Consider the following 22994-nt stretch of genomic DNA (forward strand, 5'->3'; position numbering starts at 1 on the left):
ACGAAACTTAACATGTAAAAGTAATTGGAGTGTTACATTTTTTTTATTTTACTATCTTACATCTACCAATGAGTCCAGGTTGTTTCCAAAGTTCCCCATCGCCACCACAGTTGCACATTGCTTTCATAACCAGAGAGGAAAGGAACATAGTGGGAGGGATTTCTATGAAAAACACACTTGTATGGATCATTGGGCAGGAATGAGGACTCATGTCTACATGCTGTTTTCATGCTCTGTTGTCTTTTATTGATAGATTCTGTTTGTACAAGGAATGGATTGTTTTGTATGAAAGGATGGAGTGGGGGTGAGAAAGACAGATCAAAGAATAGGAAAATAGTGATCTTACCAGACCAAAAATAAATGAAGGATTTGGCTATGTCTGTCCAATTCCCTTTGTTCTTTCACCACACCCTAGGGACACACATAGCCACATTGACTCCCTGGCATTTATTAAAACATTTATTTAACCTTAATTTTAACAGAGGGTATTTTCTAGGTGAGCCCTGTGTACACAATACACATTGAAATGTACTACACATCCATATATATATATATACACAACAAAATGAAATGCCCTAGGGCAGGGCTCTCCAACCCTGTTCCTGGAGAGCTACTCTCCTGTAGGTTTTCACTTCACACCAGTTGTAGCTAACCTGATTCAGTTTATCAACCAGCTAATTAATATTATCAGGTGTGCTAGATTAGGGTTGGAGTGAAAACCTACAGGACGGTAGCTCTCCATGAACGTGGTTGGACAGCCCTGCCCTAGGGGAACCAATTCTTCCAACTTTAAAGTATTTTGGATATCATTCCACACATAAGGTGAAAAAAACAAAAGGCCGATTGGCCCTCCTCAGTAATGGTAGGGATCTCCAGAGTTAACCACCCGATACAGAGTCCTGTAGTCTGTACTTCTGTAGGTTAACAATGAAGATAGATAGAGTCGATTTTCTGAAATGGGACTTTATAAACAAAAAGTGTGTGATTAATCGATCTACGAGACAGACAGACAGGCAATCTTAAGTTTAACCAGGGAATGTTGATCTCTTGCCCTCTCCCCCCTCTATGTCTGAACCCTCTCTCATGGAAAGACATATATATTTCCTTTGACAACCTGGTCAGATGTGCCTTACCATGTTTCCATCACTAACACAGAGAGGCGACTGCCTACATACAGATAAAATTTGATTTGATTTCATCTGTGAGTATTTAAGGAGCAATTATCTTTCCCTGACTTGGTAATGGTGAGTGCAAGGCCTTGGCATCTAAATGCCAGTTCCTGACCAAAAAGGAAGGGGTGGAGGCTAGTATTTTTATAGTTCCAAATAAATGATCTCTTGATTTGTATATATGACAACCACTTCTAAAGGTCTGGCATTCCAGCGTTATTTAATACGTTCTCGTAATGTATATTTTATTTCAGTCTTAAATCACTGCATGCCCAGGCATTTTTTTTCTCAAAGTAAAGTAACCTCTGATTAGAATAAACTATGCACATATGGAACGTTTAATTGGTAAAGTGGTCCTCAGTAAAATCTATAGACTGTTGTTTATTGAAACAAATGTTTTGAATGTCTCCCTCTTTAAATAACCTGCAGCCCTAATGGTCGAGACAATTAAAGATGAGCCTGCAATCAATCTCTCATTGAGTGCTTTAGCTCGGCAGAGAATAATTGCACCTTTAATTAAACTGTGAAGGTATTTCTAAGTTGTCTACCATAAAGTCTGATCCCTCTGCTTCTGATTTATTTCAAGCTTTCCTCCCAAAAGGCTACTCTTCTACTCCAGCTCGGGCTGATTGTCTATCTCTGAGAAATAGCATGAGAGCCATGGTGACTTAGCACACTAACCAATTTGTTCAGTGTCACACAAACACACACAGGCATACAGTGGCTTGCAAAAGTATTCACCCCCCTTGGCATTTTTCCTATTTTGTTGCCTTGCAACCTGGGATTAAAATGTATTTTTTGGGGGGGGGTTGTAATCACTTGATTTACACAACATGCCTACCGCTTTGACGATGCAAAATATTTTTTATTGTGAAACAATAAATATTTGTGAAACAAATAAAACAAATAAACACAAAAAAATGGAAAACTTGAGCATGCATAACTATTCACAATACTTTGTAAAGCCACTTTTTGCAGCAATTAAAGCTGCAAGTCTCTTGGGGTATGCCTTTTATAAGCTGGGCACATCTAGCCACTGGGATTTTTTCCCATTCTTCAAGGCAAAACTGCTCCAGCACCTTCAAGTTGGATGGGTTCCGCTGGTGTACAGCAATCTTTAAGTCATACTACAGATTCTCAATTGGATTGAGGTCTGGGATTTGGCCATTCCAAGACATTTAAATGTTTCCCCTTAAACCACTCGAGTGTTGCTTTAGCAGTATGCTTAGGTTCATTGTCCTGCTGGAAGGTGAACCTCCGACCAAGTCTCAGGTCCCTGTATTTAGCTCCATCCATCATTCCTTCAATTCTGACCAGTTTCCCAGTCCCTGCCAATGAAAATCATCCCCACAGCATGATGCTGCCACCACCATGCTGGGTGGTGAGAGGTGTTGGGTTTGCGCCATACATAGTGTTTTCCTTGATGGCCAAAAAGCTCAATTTTAGTCTCATTTTGGCAAACATCAAACATGTTTGCTTATTTCTTTCTTTAAGCAATGTATTTTTTCTTGCCACTTTACCGTAAAGCCCAGCTCTGTGGAGTGTACAGCTTAAAGTGGTCCTATGGACAGATACCCCAATCTCCGCTGTGGTGCTTTGCAGCTCCTTCAGGGTTATCTTTGGACTCTTTGTTGCCTCTCTGATTAATGCCCTCCTTGCCTAGTCCGTGAGTTTCGGTGGGCGGCTCTCTTTTAGCAGGTTTGTTGTGGTGCCCCTTGCTTGGTGGTACGCCTTGCTTAGTGGTGTTGCAGACTCTGGGGCCTGTCAGAACAGGTGTGTATATATATATATATATATATATATATATATATATATATATATATATATATATATATATATATATATATATATATATATATATTGAGATCATGTGACACTTAGATTGTACACAGGTGAACTTTATTTAACACATTTTTTGACTTCTGTAGGTAATTGGTTGCACCAGATCTTATTTAGGGGCTTCATAGCAAAGGGGGTAAATACATATGCACGCACTACTTTTCTGTTTATTATTTCTTTTCATTTCACTTCACCAATTTGGACTATTTTGTGTATGTCCATTACATGAAGTAAAAATCAATTTAAACTACAGGTTGTAATGCAACAAAATAGGAAAAACGCCAAGGGGGATGAATACTTTTGCAAGGCACTGTATACGCTCACACGCATTCACAGACAGGACAGAAATATCAGAAAGATGTAGGGCGGCCCAGACCCCGAAGTGACTCTTATCACCTGAATGCAAGATGGTTTATTGTCTTCCCCCGGAATTCAGCATTCTCACGGTTGCTCTCTGTTGTCTTTACATTATGTAGGTCGGATATCTGATTGGAGGTTAACTCTGCAGTAATACTATTGGGTCAACAACTCAAATTTTTAATCAAAACATGGTAAATGGTAATAAAAGGATCTTCTCTCCATTGTCTCTTTTGCTTCATTTGTTTCTGACCTGCTCTCTCTCTCTCTCTCTCCCCTTCCCGTGGACTTCTTGGGGCACGACATTTCAGGCTATGACTTATCTTTCTCTATCTCTGATCATGCTAGTATTGCCTTGTAATCTTTATGCCTTGTATGTGAATCCATTCATTTTACAATGATACCCCTTTCCTGCAGTCATATGACCAAATCACACTCTAGTGGCCTCAAGGATGGAATGTTAATATTTTTCATAATTAATACACTTTTTTTACACCTCGAAATCCGTGGTTTATATGTCAAACGTTTGTGTTATATTTCAGTCTTCTGTGATGTATGTAAAGTGTAATATTGGGATGCAAACTCATAATTGAATCTATATTCTGACATGTTACAGGTGTTTTATTTTTTAAAGACCATAACCATGTGTGTAAGGTGTATACTTTTGTTTCAAATTAGACTTGTATAAGACTACCAAGAAACACTCTGTGTGACCCTGATTTAGCCCACTGCTGTAAAAGGTTAAATATCTGCTTTTGATATAGACCATTCTTAGACCTTTCTTGACCTTTCTAATACTCTTACTTAACTATAGTGTAATGCATATTGCTAAATAATGTTTATGGAGTCAGATATTCAGTTTAATAGACTAATTGCATAGTCTTATCAACTGCCAGACCTCCTCTGACATCTCACCAGTCATTATCACCGGCAGCTCTATGGTAAAAAGCATCTCGGTTCCCGGGGCAAAATCTTTGTGCTATCCTGGGGTTCGGGTACAGAACATTACTAGGTTGCTTCCAACATGTACATTCCAACTGGCAAAGGTAGTTCAAGTTACTTTTTGTATGCCAAACTGAATAAAGATTTCTATCTGGCAGGTACTATACCGGTACCCCTTGTATGTAACCTCATTATATACACTGCTCAAAAAAATAAAGGGAACACTTAAACAACACAATGTAACTCCAAGTCAATCACACTTCTGTGAAATCAAACTGTCCACTTAGGAAGCAACACTGATTGACAACAAATTTCACATGCTGTTGTGCAAATGGAATAGACAACAGGTGGAAATTATAGGCAATTAGCAAGACTCCCCCAATAAAGAAGTGGTTCTGCAGGTGGTGACCACAGACCACTTCTCAGTTCCTATTATTTATTTTTTTTCACCTTTATTTAACCAGGTAGGCTAGTTGAGAACAAGTTCTCATTTGCAACTGCGATGGCCAAGATAAAGCATAGCAGTGTGAACAGACAACACAGAGTTACACATGGAGTAAACAATTAACAAGTCAATAACACAGTAGAAAAAAAGGGGAGTCTATATACATTGTGTGCAAAAGGCATGAGGAGGTAGGCGAATAATTAAAATTTTGCAGATTAACACTGGAGTGATAAATGATCATATGGTCATGTACAGGTAGAGATATTGGTGTGCAAAAAAGCAGAAAAGTAAATAAATATAAACAGTATGGGGATGAGGTAGGTCAAATTGGGTGGGCTATTTACCGATAGACTATGTACAGCTGCAGCGATCGGTTAGCTGCTCAGATAACAGATGTTTGAAGTTGGTGAGGGAGATAAACGTCTCCAACTCCCAGCGATTTTTGCAATTCGTTCCAGTCACAGGCAGCAGAGAACTGGAACGAAAGGCGGCCAAATGAGGTGTTGGCTTTAGGGATGATCAGTGAGATACACCTGCTAGAGCGCATGCTACGGGTGGGTGTTGCCATCGTGACCAGTGAACTGAGATAAGGCGGAGCTTTACCTAGCATGGACTTGTAGATGACCTGGAGCCAGTGGGTCTGGCGACGAATATGTAGCGAGGGCCAGCCGACTAGAGCATACAAGTCGCAGTGGTGGGTGGTATAAGGTGCTTTAGTGACAAAACGGATGGCACTGTGATAGACTGCATCCAGTTTGCTGAGTAGAGTGTTGGAAGCAATTTTGTAGATGACATCGCCGAAGTCGAGGATCGGTAGGATAGTCAGTTTTACTAGGGTAAGCTTGGCGGCGTGAGTGAGTGAAGGAGGCTTTGTTGCGGAATAGAAAGCCGACTCTTGATTTGATTTTCGATTGGAGATGTTTGATATGAGTCTGGAAGGAGAGTTTGCAGTCTAGCCAGACACCTAGGTACTTATAGATGTCCACATATGTTTAAGAGCAGTTGGAGGCCACGGAAGGAGTGTTGTATGGCATTGAAGCTCGTTTGGAGGTTAGATAGCACAGTGTCCAATGACGGGCCGAAAGTATATAGAATGGTGTCGTCTGCGTAGAGGTGGATCAGGGAATCGCCTGCAGCAAGAGCAACATCATTGATATATACAGAGAAAAGAGTCGGCCCGAGAATTGAACCCTGTGGCACCCCCATAGAGACTGCCAGAGGACCGGACAGCATGCCCTCCGATTTGACACACTGAACTCTGTCTGCAAAGTAATTGGTGAACCAGGCAAGGCAGTCATCCGAAAAACCGAGGCTACTGAGTCTGCCGATAAGAATATGGTGATTGACAGAGTCGAAAGCCTTGGAAAGGTCGATGAAGACGGCTGCACAGTACTGTCTTTTATCGATGGCGGTTATGATATCGTTTAGTACCTTGAGTGTGGCTGAGGTGCACCCGTGACCGGCTCTGAAACCAGATTGCACAGCGGAGAAGGTACGGTGGGATTCGAGATGGTCAGTGACCTGTTTGTTGACTTGGCTTTCGAAGACCGTAGATAGGCAGGGCAGGATGGATATAGGTCTGTAACAGTTTGGGTCCAGGGTGTCTCCCCCTTTGAAGAGGGGGATGACTGCGGCAGCTTTCCAGTCCTTGGGGATCTCAGACGATATGAAAGAGAGGTTGAACAGGCTGGTAATAGGGGTTGCGACAATGGCGGCGGATAGTTCCAGATAGTCCAGATTGTCATGCCCAGCTGATTTGTACGGGTCCAGGTTTTGCAGCTCTTTCAGAACATCTGCTATCTGGATTTGGGTAAAGGAGAACCTTGGGCGGGGAGCTGCGGGGGGGGGGGAGCTGTTGGCCGAGGTTGGAGTAGCCAGGCGGAAGGCATGGCCAGCTGTTGAGAAATGCTTATTGAAGTTTTCGATAATCATGGATTTATCGGTGGTGACTGTGTTACCAAGCCTCAGTGCAGTGGGCAGCTGGGAGGATGTGCTCTTGTTCTCCATGGACTTCACAGTGTCCCAGAACTTTTTGGAGTTGGAGCTACAGGATGCAAACTTCTGCCTGAAGAAGCTGGCCTTAGCTTTCCTGACTGACTGTGTGTATTGGTTCCTGACTTCCCTGAACAGTTGCATATCACTGGGACTGTTCGATGCTATTGCAGTCCGCCACAGGATGTTTTTGTGCTGGTCGAGGGCAGTCAGGTCTGGAGAGAACCAAGGGCTGTATCTGTTCTTAGTTCTGCATTTTTTGAACGGAGCATGCTTATCTAAAATGGTGAGGAAGTTACTTTTAAAGAATGACCAGGCATCCTCAACTGACGGGATGAGGTCAATGTCCTTCCAGGATACCCGGGCCAGGTCGATTAGAAAGGCCTGCTCACAGAAGTGATTTAGGGAGCGTTTGACAGTGATGAGGGGTGGTCGTTTGACTGCGGCTCCGTAGCAGATACAGGCAATGAGGCAGTGATCGCTGAGATCCTGGTTGAAGACAGCGGAGGTGTATTTGGAGGGCCAGTTGGTCAGGATGACGTCTATGAGGGTGCCCTTGTTTACAGAGTTAGGGTTGTACCTGGTGGGTTCCTTGATGATTTGTGTGAGATTGAGGGCATCTAGCTTAGATTGTAGGACTGCCGGGGTGTTAAGCATAACCCAGTTTAGGTCACCTAACAGAACAAACTCTGAAGCTAGATGGGGGGCGATCATTTCACAAATGATGTCCAGGGCACAGCTGGGAGCTGAGGGGGGTCGGTAGCAGGCGGCAACAGTGAGAGACTTATTTCTGGAGAGAGTAATTTTCAAAATTAGTAGTTCGAACTGTTTGGGTATGGACCTGGAAAGTATGACATTACTTTGCAGGCTATCTCTGCAGTAGACTGCAACTCCTCCCCCTTTGGCAGTTCTATCTTGACGGAAGATGTTATAGTTGGGTATGGAAATCTCTGAATTTTGGTGGCCTTCCTGAGCCAGGATTCAGACACAGCAAGGACATCAGGGTTAGCAGAGTGTGCTAAAGAAGTGAGTAAAACAAACTTAGGGAGGAGGCTTCTGATGTTGACATGCATGAAACCAAGGCTTTTTCGATCACAGAAGTCAACAAACGAGGGTGCCTGGGGACATGCAGGGCCTGGGTTTACCTCCACATCACCCGCGGAACAGAGAAGGAGTAGTATGAGGGTGCGGCTAAAGGCTATCAAAACTGGTCGCCTAGAGCGTTGGGGACAGAGAATAAGAGGAGCAGGTCTCTGGGCATGGTAGAATATATTCAGGGCATAATGCGCAGACAGGGGTATGGTGGGGTGCGGGTACAGCGGAGGTAAGCCCAGGCACTGGGTGATGATGAGAGAGATTGTATCTCTGGACATGCTGGTAGTAATGGGTGAGGTCACCGCATGTGTGGGAGGTGGGACAAAGGAGTTATCAGGGGTATGAAGAGTGGAACTAGGGGCTCCATTGTGAACTAAAACAATGATAACTAACCTGAACAACAGTATACAAGGCATATTGACATTTGAGAGAGACATACAGCGAGGCATACAGTAAGGTGTTGAATTGGGAAAGCTAGCTAAAACAGTAGGTGAGACAACAACAGCTAGTCAGCTAGCACAACAACAGCAGGTAAAATGGCGTTGCCTAGGCAACGTGGCCAACAGATAAAACAAACAAGCAGAATGGAGTACCGTGATTAATGGACAGTCCAGCGTGCATCAGCTATGTAGCCAAGAGATCAGTGTCTAGGGGGCAGCGGTGGATGGGGTAGGGAAGCTGGACTGGCGAGTGTTATCCAGGTTAAAGAAAAACTAACAATGACTAGATAGCTTGTAGCTAGTTAGCTGGTTAGCTTCTGGAGGTTCTTGAGTGTGTTCTAAAAATTAAAAATAATAGCGATTCCGTATCACATTGGGTGAGGCAGGTTTCCGGAAGGTATAAACAAATAAAAAATCAAAAAGAGATAGAAAGTAAATATGGGTCCAGTGAGTGTTTGGGTCGCGGCGATTCAGGCGGTTAGCAGGCCTGTGCTAACAAGCTAACAGTTCGTAGGCCCGGGCTAAACAAGGTAGCAGTTAGCGGACCGGAGCTAGACAAGCTAGCAGTTAGCAGGCCGAATTAGCAAGCAGGGAGATAGCGAGGGCTAGAGAGTGAGCCTTTGGGGGACGTCGCGATGGGGTGAGTCTGTTTATTCCTCTTCATGCGGTGACATCGATAGACCGGTCGTGGGCCCGGGTATTGTAGCCCAGGAGTATGCTACGGTGGTAGCACAGGTGCGCTGGCCGGGCTAGCTTCAAGCTAAGTGGGTGGAAACGCTAGCCAGGAGTAATCATCCGGGGTTTAGCTAGATAGCTAGTTGTGAAGATCCAGCTGAAAAATGTTCCGTTTGCGGTGGGAATCCGGGGATGAATCCGGGGATGAAAAATAAATAGGTCCGTTATGCTCTGGTTAGAGTCGCGTTGTTCGAACTGGCGAGAGCTTTCCGAGCTAAAGGTTAGCTGATGACCGGTTAGCTGAAGACCGCTAGCATAGCTGGTGGTTAGCTGGCTAGCTTCAGTTGAGGGGTTCCGAAGTAAATATAAATACTTTAGGAAAAATAGCTACATTGGGTGAGGGAGAGTATTTGGAAGCTTAGGTTTAGCAAAATGTTTTTAAAGAGATATGCGAAGAAAAATATGTAAACAACGAAAAAGAAACAATATATACAAGGGGACACGACAGGACGACTTACTGCTACGCCATCTTGGACATCTTATTCGGTGATGCTTCCTGGGTGATGTTTTGGTCACTTTTGAATGCTGGCGGTGCTTTGACTCTAGTGGTAGCATGAGACGGAGTCTACAACCCACACAAGTGGCTCAGGTAGTGCAGCTCATCCAGGATGGCACATCAATGCGAGCTGTGGCAAGAAGGTTTGCTGTGTTTGTCAGCGTATTGTCCAGAGCATGGAGGCGCTACCAGGAGACAGGCCAGTACATCAGGAGACATGGAGGAGGCCGTAGGAGGGCAACCACCCAGCAGCAGGACCGCTACCGCCGCCTTTGTGCAAGGAGGAGCAGGAGGAGCACTGCCAGAGCCCTGCAAAATGACCTCCAGCAGGCCACAAATGTGCATGTGTCTGCTCAAACGGTCAGAAACAGACTCCATGAGGGTGGTATGAGGGCCCGACGTCCATAGGTGGGGGTTGGGCTTACAGCCCAACACCGTGCAGGACGTTTGGCATTTGCCAGAGAACACCAAGATTGGCAAATTCTCCACTGGCGCCATGTGCTCTTCACAGATGAAAGCAGGTTCACACTGAGCACATGTGACAGACGTGACAGTCTGGAGACATCGTGGAGAACGTTCTGCTGCCTGCAATATCCTCCAGCATGACCGGTTTGGCGGTGGGTCAGTCATGGTGTGGGGTGGCATTTCTTTGGGGGGGCTGCACAGCCCTCCATGTGCTCGCCAGAGGTAGCCTGACTGCCATTAGGTACCGAGATGAGATCCTCAGACTCCTTGTGAGACCATATGCTGGTGCGGTTGGCCCTGGGTTCCTCCTAATACAAGACAATGCTAGACCTCATGTGGCTGGAGTGTGTCAGCAGTTCCTGCAAGAGGAAAGCATTGATGCTATTGACTGGCGCGCCCGTTCCCCAGACCTGAATCCAATTGAGCACATCTGGGACATCATGTCTCGCTCCATCCTCCATGTCTCCACGTTGCACCACAGACTGTCCAGGAGTTGGCGGATGCTTTAGTCCATGTCTGGGAGGAGATCCCTCAGGAGACCATCCGGCACCTAATCAGGAGCATCCGGCATTGTAGGGAGGTCATACAAGCACGTGGAGGCCACGCACACTATTGAGCCTCATTTTGACTTGTTTTAAGGAGATTACATCAAAGTTGGATCAGCCTGTAGTGTGGTTTTCCACTTTTAATTTTGAGTGTGACTCCAAATCCAGACCTCCATGGGTTGATAAATTTGATTTCCATTGATAATTTTTGTGTGCTTTTGTTGTCACACATTCAACTATGTAAAGAAAAAAGTATTTAATAAGAATATTTCATTCATTCATTCATTCATTATTTTAGTGTTCCCTTTATTTTTTTGAGCAGTGTTTATACAGTTGACGTCTGAAGTTTACATACACATAGGTTGGAGTCATTAAAACTTGTTTTTCAACCACTCCACAAATTTCTTGTTAACAAACTATAGCTTTGGCATGTCGGTTCAGACATTTTTCCAATAATTGTTTACAGACAGATTATTTCACGCATTATTCACTGTATCACAATTCCAGTGGGTCAGAAGTTTACATATACTAAGCTGACTGTGCCTTTAAACAGCTTGGAAAATTCCCGAAAATGACGTCATGGCTTTAGAAGCTTCTGATATGCTAATTGACATCATTTGAGTCAATTGGAGGTGTACCCGTGGTTGTATTTCAATGCCTACCTTCATACTCAGTGCCTCTTTGCTTGACATCATGGGAAAATCAAAAGAAATCTGTCAAGACCTGAGAAAAACAATTGTAGACCTCCACAAGTCTGGTTCATCCTTGGGAGCAATTTCAAAATGCCTGAAGGTACCAGGTTCATTTGTACAAACAATAGTATGCAAGTATAAACATCATGGGACCACGCACATCATTGGACCAAGATCATACTTTTGGAGCAGATGTCCTCTGGTCTGATGAAACAAAAATAGAACTGTTTGGCCATAATGGTCATCGTTATGTTATGTTTGGAGGAAAAAGGGGGAGGCTTGCAAGCCGAAGAACACCATCCCAACCGTGAAGCACGGGGGTGGCAGCATCATGTTGTGGGGGTGCTTGCTGCAGGAGGGACTGGCACACTTCACAAAATAGACGGCATCATAAGGAAGTAAAATTATGTGGATATATTGAAGCAACATCTCAAGACATCAGTCAGGAAGTTAAATCTAAGGTTGCAAATTGGTCTTCCAAATGGACAATGACCTCAAGCATACTTCCAAAGTTGTGGCAAAATGGCTTAATTATTGGAGTGGCCATCACAAAGCCCTGACCTCAATCCCATAGAACATTTGTGGGCAGAACTGAAAAAGCTTGTGCGAGCAAGGAGGCCTACAAACCTGACTCAGTTACACAAATTCTGTCAGGAGGAATGGACCAAAATTCACCCAACTTATTGTGGAAAGCTTGTGGAAGGCTACCCGAAAGGTTTTACCCAAGTTCAATAATTTAAAGGCAATGCTTCCAAATACTAATTGAGTGTATGTAAACTTCTGACCCACTGGGAATTTGATAAAAGCTGAAATAAATCATTCTCTCTACTATTATTCGGACATTTCACATTCTTAAAATAAAGTGGTGATTCTAACTGACCAAAACAGGGATATTTTTATTAGGAAATGTCAGGAATTGTGAAAAAAGTTTAAATATATTTGGCTAAGGTGTATCTAAACATCCGACTTCAACTGAATATGTGTGTGTGTATATATATATAATGTCTAATTTCTTAAAACTGCATTGTTGGTTAAGGGCTTGTGAGTAAGCATTTCACGGTTCGGTCTACACCTGTTGCATTCGGCGCATGTGACAAATAACATTTGATTTGATTTGTTTCTTGTCTGATCTGGGATATGTTTCGATTTCCCAGCTATCTTTATTTGTAGGCCCTCTTGTAAAATAGTTTTATCTCAATTTGACTCCCTGTTTAAGTACTTGCACATTACAGTAGAGTGGCTCGGGCATTTTGACAAACAATACGTCAGGGCTGCACTTCGATCATATGTGTGGGCAGGCTGCCCTCGATGCTGGGAAAACAAACCTTGCTGCCGTGTCTAATAACTGTCTGATTTTACTGGGGGGCGGTGATTTGATATTGATTGGATGTCACTGGCGCCCACAGACCTCCACCTTATTCTACCACAGGATTGGGTACGGAAGCCACCTGTCCCCAGAGCCACATGACCCTTTGTTTGCTGTATTATCTGCTGTTATATCTTTAGAGCTGCCTCTGTCTAGAATGCTGAATGGGGCCCTGTGTCCGGCAGCACATTGTGCCTCCCGATAATGCCATTATTTCCCCAAGACCTCAGGGGCTTATAGAGAACTATAGAATGTATCCATCTATTCCTCTTTTCCTCTCTCTCTCTTCAATTCAAATTGCTTTAATGCCATGAGGACACAATGTACATATTGGAAATGAAGTGATTCATTTACAGTATTAATATCATTACAATAATAATACTAATCAGGATTATCAACAGGACAATCAGAAACAGCAATAATTAAGTGTAAAAAGAACCATACATTTGACAATAACAGTGACATAGAGGACATGTGCAGGGCTCTCAGACACAGATCATCTTAATTGGGGCGGCAGGTAGCCTAGTGGTTAGAGCTTTGGGCCAGAAACAGAAAGGTTGCTGGATTGAATCCCAGAGCTGACAAGGTAAAAAATCTGTTGTTCTGCCCCTGAACAAGGCACACCCAGTAGGCTGTCATTAACTGACTTGCCTAGTTAAATAAAGGTTAAATAAATAACAAATAAAAAATAAAATCAGGCAGCAATTTTGTGCACTGCCAACCCACAGCTCTCTACTTCCTCCCCCAATGGTTATCCTATTCTCATCAAAGATGTCTTTGGAATTTTGGGAAATGACACTTTCATTGTTTTGTATTTCTTTAAACTTTTTGTCGTGAAATGCCAGGTTTCGCTGTGTCTACCCTTTTTCAATTGCAAGGCTGTGCTCACAGAGCCTGAACATTGTCAAGGCTTTTCTAAGGTTTTGATCAGTAACCATGGTCAAATAGTTTTCCATGGTGTACTGTCAATTTAGGGTCAGATAGCTTGGCATTTTGCTTTGTGTTTGTGTTTCCCAATAGGTAATGTAGTTTTGTTTTGACTGTGTTATCATTTTTGTGTATTCTGATTGGATATTCTGGTCCTGTGGTGTTAGCAGAACAGGTCTGTGAGCTCAGGATCAGCCAGATGAGGTGACTCTTTTCTTTGCTCAGCAGGGCTTGGTAAAAGTAATTTTTATTATTAGTGGATATTGGCCTAATTCTCCCCTGCGTGCATTGTTTGCAGTTTTCCTCTGGACATCTGAGCAATCTTACAGAACTCTGCATTCAGGGTTTCAATGGGGTGTTTCTTCACGTTGAGTTAAATCTTGTTTTGCAATTGGGAACCCACACCTCGCTGCAATAAAGTGCAGTTGGTTCAATGACATATTCAATTAATTTGAGACAAATTTTCAAAGGTGTTTCAATTTGAATTTGTTTTTTTAATGTCGTAGAATGCCCTGCGTGCTTTCTCAGTTAATTTACTGCCTCATTCACTGTATGTGTCCAGTTGAGCTTATTTTTTAAACCTAAGTTATTGTAGTGTGTACAGTACCTCATATATTTTGTACCAATTGAGAACTTTGGTCTAATTCCCTGTGATCTGGATCTTCTCTAGAAAATCATTATTTTGGGGTTTACTGCTAGGGTTCAGATCTGGCAGTACTGCTCTAGCAGGTCCAGGCTCTGCTGTAGGTCATGTGCTGTGGGTGACAACAGGCACAGGTCATCTGTGAAGAATCACCTTTTAGAGTCCAGGTGCTGGGGATTTTCTAGAATAGTGGTCAGATATTCTAGAAAATGTAAATATTGAAAAGTGCCAGGCTGAGATTTGTAACAATGGAAAAGGCCCCCGCCCCTGGTTAAAGAATTCTGTCCTTTTCTTGCCAATTTTCATGCCGCAGTTATTGCCAGTATTGATTTAATTATGTCACATGTTTAACCCCCTATACCACTTTTAATAACTTTGTAGAACAGTCCTTTATGCCAAATAAAATCAAATGCTTTTTGGAAACCTAAATGTTGGTCTTATTTTGGTGGACATATTTATCTATCAGGGTGAACAGGGTGTAAAGATGATCAATCGTGCAATGTTTTGTTATAATTCCAATTTGGATTTTACTCAAGACATTGTGCTTATAAAGGACGTTTAGAAGTCTTACATGTTAAGGACACCTGCTCTTTCCATGACATAGATTGAACAGGTGAATCTAGGTGAAAGCTGTGAACCCTTGTTGATGTCACCTGTTATGAAAGACAGGTTAAAGAAGGATTTTTAAGCCTTGAGACAATTGAGACATGGATTGTGTATGTGTGCCATTCAGAGTGTGAATAAGCAAGACAAAAGATTTAAGTGCCTTTGAACGGGGTACGGTAGAAGTTTCCAGGCGCACCGGTTTGTGTCAAGACCTGCAATGCTGCTGGGTTTTTCACACTCAACAGTTTCCCGTGTGTATCAAGAATGGTCCAGCCAACTTGACACAACTGTGGGAAGCATTGGAGTCAACATGGGCCAGAATCCCTGTGGAATGCTTTCGACACCTTTTAGAGTCCATGGGGGGGTGCAACTTCAATTTTAGGATGGTGTTCCTAATATTTTGAATACTCAGTGTATAGTACTACACAAAACCAGGTTACTGTTTATACAAATGCCTCTGTAATTGTTAGGGTTTGAGATATCAGCTGTTGTAAGAAGGGCTATACAAATAAAAATAAAAAATACATTTGATTTTGATTTGATTTAGGGTCAAATTTGTATCCATTCTTAAAGATTTAGGTCCTCTCTTTTTCCCTCACCTATCTTGTGGGTCAGTAACTGTGCAATGAATTGTGTAGAGCTTTGTGAAAATAATTAAGATCTCTGCCTCAGAAGGAGGACAGTTTGATTTGATATAAATGCCTCAATTGTATAAAGGATAACAGCAATCAAATTTGTTTCAAGATGTATCACTCCAAGCTATCTCACTTTTTTGTTTTTATTCTACTTCCCAGGTCCTGATCGAAGCAACTGTTTCCAGCGAGCGGCGAGGCTACATCGCCATGGATGACATCATGCTCCTGACCTATCCCTGTTGTGAGTACCATCACCATAGAAGAGGGAGGTGGTTGGGGATTAAGGAGCAGTATAAAATAGAACATGTAGAGACAGATACTGTATAGAGAGTGAAATGTAGAGAGTTAGTTCCATATGATAAAGAGGAGGAGAACGCTAATGGAAGCTTGACCTTTTCATTGGTTGATTGCAATTGGGGTCCATGTTTGATGTGAATGACATTTTCCCTATACACTCTTCAGCTCCAGCCACTCCCCTGTGATTTAGTCTCAAGAGCACTCATAATTTACCCAACTGACTGGGTGGGTAAATCTCTTTCAGAAATCTCTTTCAGAAATCTCTTTCTGATTTATCCCACAAAGTAAATTAACCCTCTAAGTATGCAGAACTTAGAGTTATAAACAGCTCTTTACCTCTTCTCTCCTCTGTATTATATACTGTATTATATACAGTGATGTTTGTATTTATTTTTTATTTTTATGTAGCTCTCATCTGTGAAGAGACCTTGCTCTCAGCATATCTACCTGTCAAAACAAATGTTAAATAAAATACTATCCATTAGTTGCCATGCAGTTGACATTTTTTAGAAACATTTTCTAGAATGAAATGGCAAAATATGTATTTTGCAAAAGCTGTTCCTCTAGGAGAAGACATGTGGTGGTTTTGTCACTAGGTGGTTTCCCACTGCTGTTATACAATGGTTAAGGCTGTCTGTGTGTGCACAGTGTACCTGGGATAACACAGGCTTAGTGTGCTATCAATCCAAGAGGAGTAGAAAAGTCATGGGAAAAGCAGTAAAGACAGTGGCTAACACTACCTGAGCTTAAACCCTGGTCAAAGCTTCCCCATCCCTGTGACATGTTTGCCCCCACTACATACTGCTGATCAAAAGTGATCTGACAGCTCACTCATTTGGAATTCGGTTAACACCTTTAGTCCAGTTACAGTTGAAGTTGGAAGTTTACATACACCTTAGCCAAATACATTTAAACTCAGTTTTCCACAATTCCTGACATTTAACCAGAGTAAAAATTCCCTGTCTTATGTCAGTTAGGATCACCACTTTATTTTAAGAATGTGAAATGTCAGAATAATAGTAGAGAGAATTATTTATTTCAGCTTTTATTTCTTTCATCACATTCCCAGTGGGTCAGAAGTTTACATACACTCAATTAGTATTTGGTAGCATTGCCTTTAAATTGTTGAACTTTGGTCAAATGTTTCTTGTAGCCTTCCACAAGCTTTCCACAATAAGTTGGGTGAATTTTGGCCTATTCGTCCTGTGTAACTGAGTAAGGTTTGTAGGCCTCCTTGCTCGCACACGCTTTTTCAGTTTTGCCCACAAATTTTCAATAGGTTTGAGATCAGGGCTTTGTGATGACCACTCCAATACCTTGACTGTTGTCCTTAAGCTATTTTTCAACAACTTTGGAAGTGTGCTTGGGGGTCAATGTTCATTTGGAAGACCCATTTGCGACCAAGCTTTAACTTCCTGACTGATGTCTTGAGATGCTTCTTCAATATATTTTACCTCCTCATGATGCCATCTATTTTGTGAAGTGCACCAGTCCCTCCTGCAGAAAAGAAGCCCCACAAGATGATGCTGCCACCCCTGTCCTTCACTGTTGGGATGGTGTTATTCGGCTTGCAAAAGCCTCTCCCTTTTTTCTCCAAACATAACAATGGTCATTATGACCAAACAGTTCTATTTTTGTTTCATCAGACCAGAAGACATTTTTCCATAAAGTACGATCTTTGTCCACATGTGCAGTTGCAAACCATAGTCTGGCTTTTTTATGGCGGTTTTGGAGCAGTTTCTTCTTCCTTGCTGAGCGGCCTTTCAGGTTATGTTGATATAGGACTGATTTTACTGTGGATATAGATACTTTATATCTGTTTCCTCCAGCATCTTCACAAGGTCCTTTGCTGTCGTTCTGGGATTGATTTGCACTTCTAGGAGACAGAACGCGTCTCCTTCCTGAGCGATATGACAGCTGCGTTGTCCCATGGTGTTTATACTTGCGTACTATTGTTTGTACAGATGAACGTGGTACCTTCAGGTGTTTGGAAATTGCTCCCAAGGATGAACCAGACTTGTGGAGGTCTGCAATTGTTTTTCTGAGGTCTTGGCTGATTTCTCTTGATTTTCCCATGATGTCAAGAAAGAGGCACTGAGTTTGAAGGTAGGCCTTGAAATACATCCAAAGGTACACCTCAATTAGCCTATCAGAAGCTTCTAAAGCCACGACATCATTTTCGAGAATTGTCCAAGTTGTTTAGAAGCACAGTCAACTTAGTGTATGTAAACTTCTGACCCACTGGAATTGTGATACAGTTAATTATAAGTGAAATAATCTGTCTGTAAACAATTGTTGGAAAATGACTTCTGTCATGCACAAAGTAGATGTCTTAACCGACTTTCCAAAACTATAGTTTGTTAACAAGGCATTTGTGGAGTGGTTGAAATTGAGTTTGAATGACTCCAACCTAAGTGTATGTAAACTTCCGACTTCAACTGTATGTGCATGTGTCCAATTTATTATCCAGCCATTGTACGTTGGCCAATAGTACCGATGGCAAAGGCAGATTAGCCACTTGTCGACCAGATCCTCACAAAGCCTCACAAACAAAAAATGTGTGGAGTGGTTGAAAAACAAGTTTGAATGACTCCAACCTAAGTGTATGTACACTTCCAACTTCAATTGTAGATATAAGTGACTTGTGCTTGAGGTGGGATTATACTCTGAGCTTTTCTTTTCCTTGTCATGAGGGTTTCGGTACAGTGTAATTGGAGGATAATTTTTTGCATGGATTTTTGTATACTGAACAAAATTTTAAACGCAACACGCAACAAAGTTACAGTTCATAGAAGGAAATAAGTCAATTGAATAAATTCATTAGCCCCTAATCTATGAATTTCACATGACTGCGGCAGGGGCGCAGCCATGGGTGGGCCTGGGAGGTTACATGCCCACCCACTTGGGAGCCAGGTCCACCCACTGGGGAGATAGGCCAAGCCAATCTGAATTAGTTTTTCCCCCCCACACTCATCAGACCATCCTGCTGATGAAGAAGCCAGATGTGGAGGTTCTGGGCTGGCGAGGTTACACTTGGTCTGCGGCTGGTTGATTGTAATTCTCTAAAACGATGTTGGAGGCGGCTTATGGTAGAGAAATTAACATTCAATTCTCTAGCACCAGCTCTGTTGGACATTCCTGCAGTAAGCATGCCAATTGCACGCTCCCTCAAAACTTGCGGCACTGCACATTTTAGAGTGCCTTTTATTGTCCAGAGCACAAGGTTCACCTGTGTAATGATCATGCTGTTTAATCAGGCTTCTTGATATGTCACACCTGTCAGGTGGGTGGATTATCTTGGCAAGGGAGAAATGCTCACCAACAGGGATGTAAACAAACAAACATTTTTGAGAAAAGCTTTTTGCGCATATGGAACATTTCTGGAAACTTTTATTTTAGCTCATGAAAAATATTACTAACACTTTACGTTGTTACGTAAAAATTTTTGTTCAGTATAGTTTCTACTGTATCGTTTTATAGACACCACGTGCCATGGAGACCGGAAGGGATTTCAATCAGAGATGCTGACAGTGTCCCTGCCTAGCCACCCAGTGGTTCCCCGCGTTTCCCATGGAGAGCAGATGGTACCATTAAATAATTTAGACTGTCTATGGTGGCACACGGCCAGCTTGCACCATTTGTCATAAGGAAAGGAGACAAGAAGCAGAGAGAAAAAAAAGAAGAAAAGCCACCAAGCTCCTTCCTTCTTGCAAATTCTGGTTGAAACTGCTAAGCACGCTTGACATTTCTGTTGTAGTCTCCATAGTCCTAGTCTTTGACTCTGAAACCAGTGTTGCAGTCAAATTAAATATTTATCATGGTAAAGAGTCCCCGGGATGTGATCTGACACATTTATACTACCAAGTTTTTTAGTCAACAGAAGGCCCAGTTTTTGTTATCACATTCGTTTTTGTGTTTGTTTATGCTGGCTCATAGCTACGATTAATTATGAATTAACCTTAGACGGGGGACTCGTCCATGGGAAACATGACCACCTGTGGACTACAAACGCAAGAGGCATCCCCGCCTCTCCTCCCTGCCTATTTACACAAAGTAGATCAACAAATTCTCTCTCTCTCTCTCCCTGAAAGCAACAATGTAATGAAACACTGAACATGGATGAGCAGGAATTGAAACATTCGCCTCCCTCTTTTTGATTTCACTACTACTCCACCACTAAAGTAACGTATCCTGTCTAGGTTGGGTTGTCCTCCGTTTTGTGAGAGCCTGTGCTGGAGGCTCTTAACCCAGTGGTTAGGCTCTGCGGGAAGTCTGTCTCATAGAGCTGTGGAGGAGCAGGAGAGCTCCAGTGTTAATCACAGTGTAGCTGGGTGGGATTGCTGCTGAGGAACCCACACTCACTGCGGAGCTCGATGCATCAAGCTGGGTTCTTATTAGAAGAGTGCTGCTCTTTCATCAGCAACAATGTTCTTGAGCCTGATTTCAGAATTGTCTGGGGATCTGGTTAAAGGATGTTCACTTAACTTCCGTTGATGCCTGTGTTATGACCTATCGCCACAGTGAAAGGTTGTCGAGAATAGTAGCCGCCAGCAATTCATTTCTAAGTTGTGTATTGGATGACTTCTCTTTGTGGGTTTATTGTAGGACAATAAAGGGAGAGAACAAGCAATATGTCAGTATGTCAATGACTCCTTCTCCAACCAGCTGTGAGGTCCTTAATGGGAGACAATTAGTCTCTGATTTTTATCTAATTTAACATGAAAGTTTGAATTACTTTGTCGTATAATGTGAAAAGCTGCCGACGGTGACATTTTCATACTTTCACACACTGGCAATGAAGCTGGAACAAAGTCCGAATTATGATAATTTACTGCAGCTCTTTAGAAATCATGAAATGTAGTATTTCATTTTGTATTTAACTATGCAAGTCAGTTAAGAACATATTTTTATTTTACAATGACAGCCAACCCCGGCCAAACGCTCCCCTAACCCGGACGAAGCTGGGGAAATTTTGCCCCACCCTATGGGACTCCTGATCACTGCCAGTTGTGATACAGTCCGGGATAGAACCAGGGTCTGTAGTGACGCCTCTAGCACTGAGATGCAGTGCCTTAGACCGCTGCGCCACTCGGGAGCCCTAGTATAGTTGCATAACCCTGAAATTGAAGGAAAGGGGTATTTTGCCACACATAACTTCGTAAAATGTATTTTAAATAAAAGCATTTATTTTGTTGGTCTGGCTGGCCAACATTGGGATTGGCTGTCTGTCACGGCACAGCAGTCATTTGATTTCTGCTCTCTCACTCTGTTCCAACAGATAAGGCGCCCCACTTCTCCCGGCTGGGAGATGAGGAAGTCAATGCTGGGCAGAATGCCACCTTCCAGTGTGTGGCATCGGGCCGGGCATCGGAAGCTGAGAAGTTCCTACTGGAGGTCAGTGGGGATTTAGGGGCACACCCATAGTATTTATTTTCTTTCAAATACTTTTGAGAGTTTGATTGAGTCTGTCTGGAGTGGCAGGTGGGTTTGCACTTTTGGGTTCATTTTCAGCGATTGAATTGGTTCCATTGAGCCAGACAAGCTCAATCAAGCGCAGCTGAAGTATTTCAAAGAAACCAAATACTATTTGAATGCAGGTCTCTTTGGGAATACCAGCACTTTTGAGTTCTACTTTAAGTGTATTTGTAGTCATGCCATTAAAGAGGGAAACTTGAAACGATGGGTCAGTGTCTTTGAATTATAAACATGCTTGTGTTTGTATTCAAATTCAGCAGAGCATTGGGGGGAGTTTTAATGCTACGCACCAGCCTTGAAGACTCTCCAGCCCAGCACCTTTCAAAATCCAGTTTGCTCATGATTTCACAGTGCTCTACTTTCTTCACAGCCTTCTTCCTTTATTCAAATAGAGGGCTCTGTTTTTAATATCCCCTTTTCCCACTTGTATGCTTTATTCATGCAAATTCCATCCCTCTGAAGGTCAGGAAGGCTGCTGCAGTGCATGTCTGAGTGAATAACATTCATTGGTTTTAAAAACATTACGTATGATGGCCTGATGGAAGGTTTCAAAGAGCATTGTGATAGTCTTTTGTTTCCAGGCTCTGTCTCTCACAGCAATTACCAGGCAGCCACACATCCATGACTCTTACCACCACAGTATGTGTTAATTACACCATTGCAAGCCTTGAGGCGCAAGGCACAACATCGTCTTCAACTTTGAGACCTCAAAGTAGTGGAGGCGTCCCTGTCCTTCCTTCAACGTTATAAAACCTTTAACATCCGAGTGAGAATGATATCAAACAAACCATTATGTCACATCACAAGGACAAGGACAGATGCCTCCAGTATGGAGCTGTCATAACGGCACTAACATTCGCAATAACAAAAGTCCTCAAGGCTCTTCGATGCCTGCCTTCCCCAAACAGCATGAGGAGATACATGACTGGGTGTCACGGCTGCCATTTTAGGTGAGGTTGCTTCCCCTCCCTGTTGTTTTGTTGTTTTCATTTGATTGTTGCATCTGCTGTGTGTACCAGCTGCGACCCAGTCTCACCATGCCAACTCCTGCCAGACTAAACAGATAATTTGGTAATTTTCTCAGTAATTCGCTCCAGCCTGATAGTTTACATAGTCCGTCTCAGGCTTATTTGATTAACCTGATTTTCCTAATATCCTTTTGTGGAGGGAGAAAAATCTAAATAGATAAAAGAAGTAAGCCAAGGGCAGTAGACACTGAAGTCTATGATTGAGGGTTTGGTTTGTTTTTAGTATGACCACCAGACCAGACTGGTTGCCATTGCTTGACCCTAATCAGAGTTTGGGTGTTTACTTGTGACAGTTGGGGCTTGTGTGGTCTGTGGCTTTCAAGAGTTTACAAACATACAGACAAGTCCACTGTGGCTTTGGACAGCACAAAGACTTACACACATCCAGTCATCCAAGCAAACAGAGAAGGGGCCTAGCTCATCCCACTTGCTTCCCAGAGGACCCCGGGCCAATGTCTTCTCTGAGACTGATTCTGTTTACTCACCAGTTGTTTTTCAATGAAAAAGAAAGAGAGAGAAGAATGTGTTGATAGGCAAGCCTGCTATTTCACACACTGAAAAATACGTTGGCCTACACGTTAGACTAATGTTAGGCTCAAGGTGGCCTGTTGTTGAGACTATAGGCTTGAAGGATGCTTGTGGTGATAATGGAATAGAACAATGTGAGAAATGCCTTGAAGGGTTTAGTGGGATACCTCCTTTCATTCAACAATATCTCTACTGCAGCTTTCTTTCCCAGCACCAGTACTCTCTTTTGTTTTTGTTATTTTTTCTCCTGCGCTCTCTCTCTCTACCTTTGTCACGC

At 42.7% G+C, this 22994-nt stretch overlaps 1 protein-coding gene across 12 annotated transcripts in view; it reads left to right on the forward strand.

Moving 5' to 3' along the window:
• Window positions 1-22994, forward strand: part of ptprub (protein tyrosine phosphatase receptor type Ub) — a 350658-nt gene that overhangs the window by 173510 nt on the left and 154154 nt on the right. For all 12 annotated transcript variants that reach the window (XM_031793010.1, XM_031793031.1, XM_031792998.1 and 9 more), the window contains exons 4-5: window positions 15549-15630; window positions 20965-21080. In XM_031793010.1, the coding sequence (XP_031648870.1) occupies window positions 15549-15630; window positions 20965-21080 (198 nt within the window). The remainder of the gene's footprint in view (window positions 1-15548; window positions 15631-20964; window positions 21081-22994) is intronic.

Source organism: Oncorhynchus kisutch, linkage group LG2, assembly GCF_002021735.2.
Source record: "Oncorhynchus kisutch isolate 150728-3 linkage group LG2, Okis_V2, whole genome shotgun sequence".
Taxonomy (NCBI): Eukaryota; Metazoa; Chordata; class Actinopteri; order Salmoniformes; family Salmonidae; genus Oncorhynchus; species Oncorhynchus kisutch.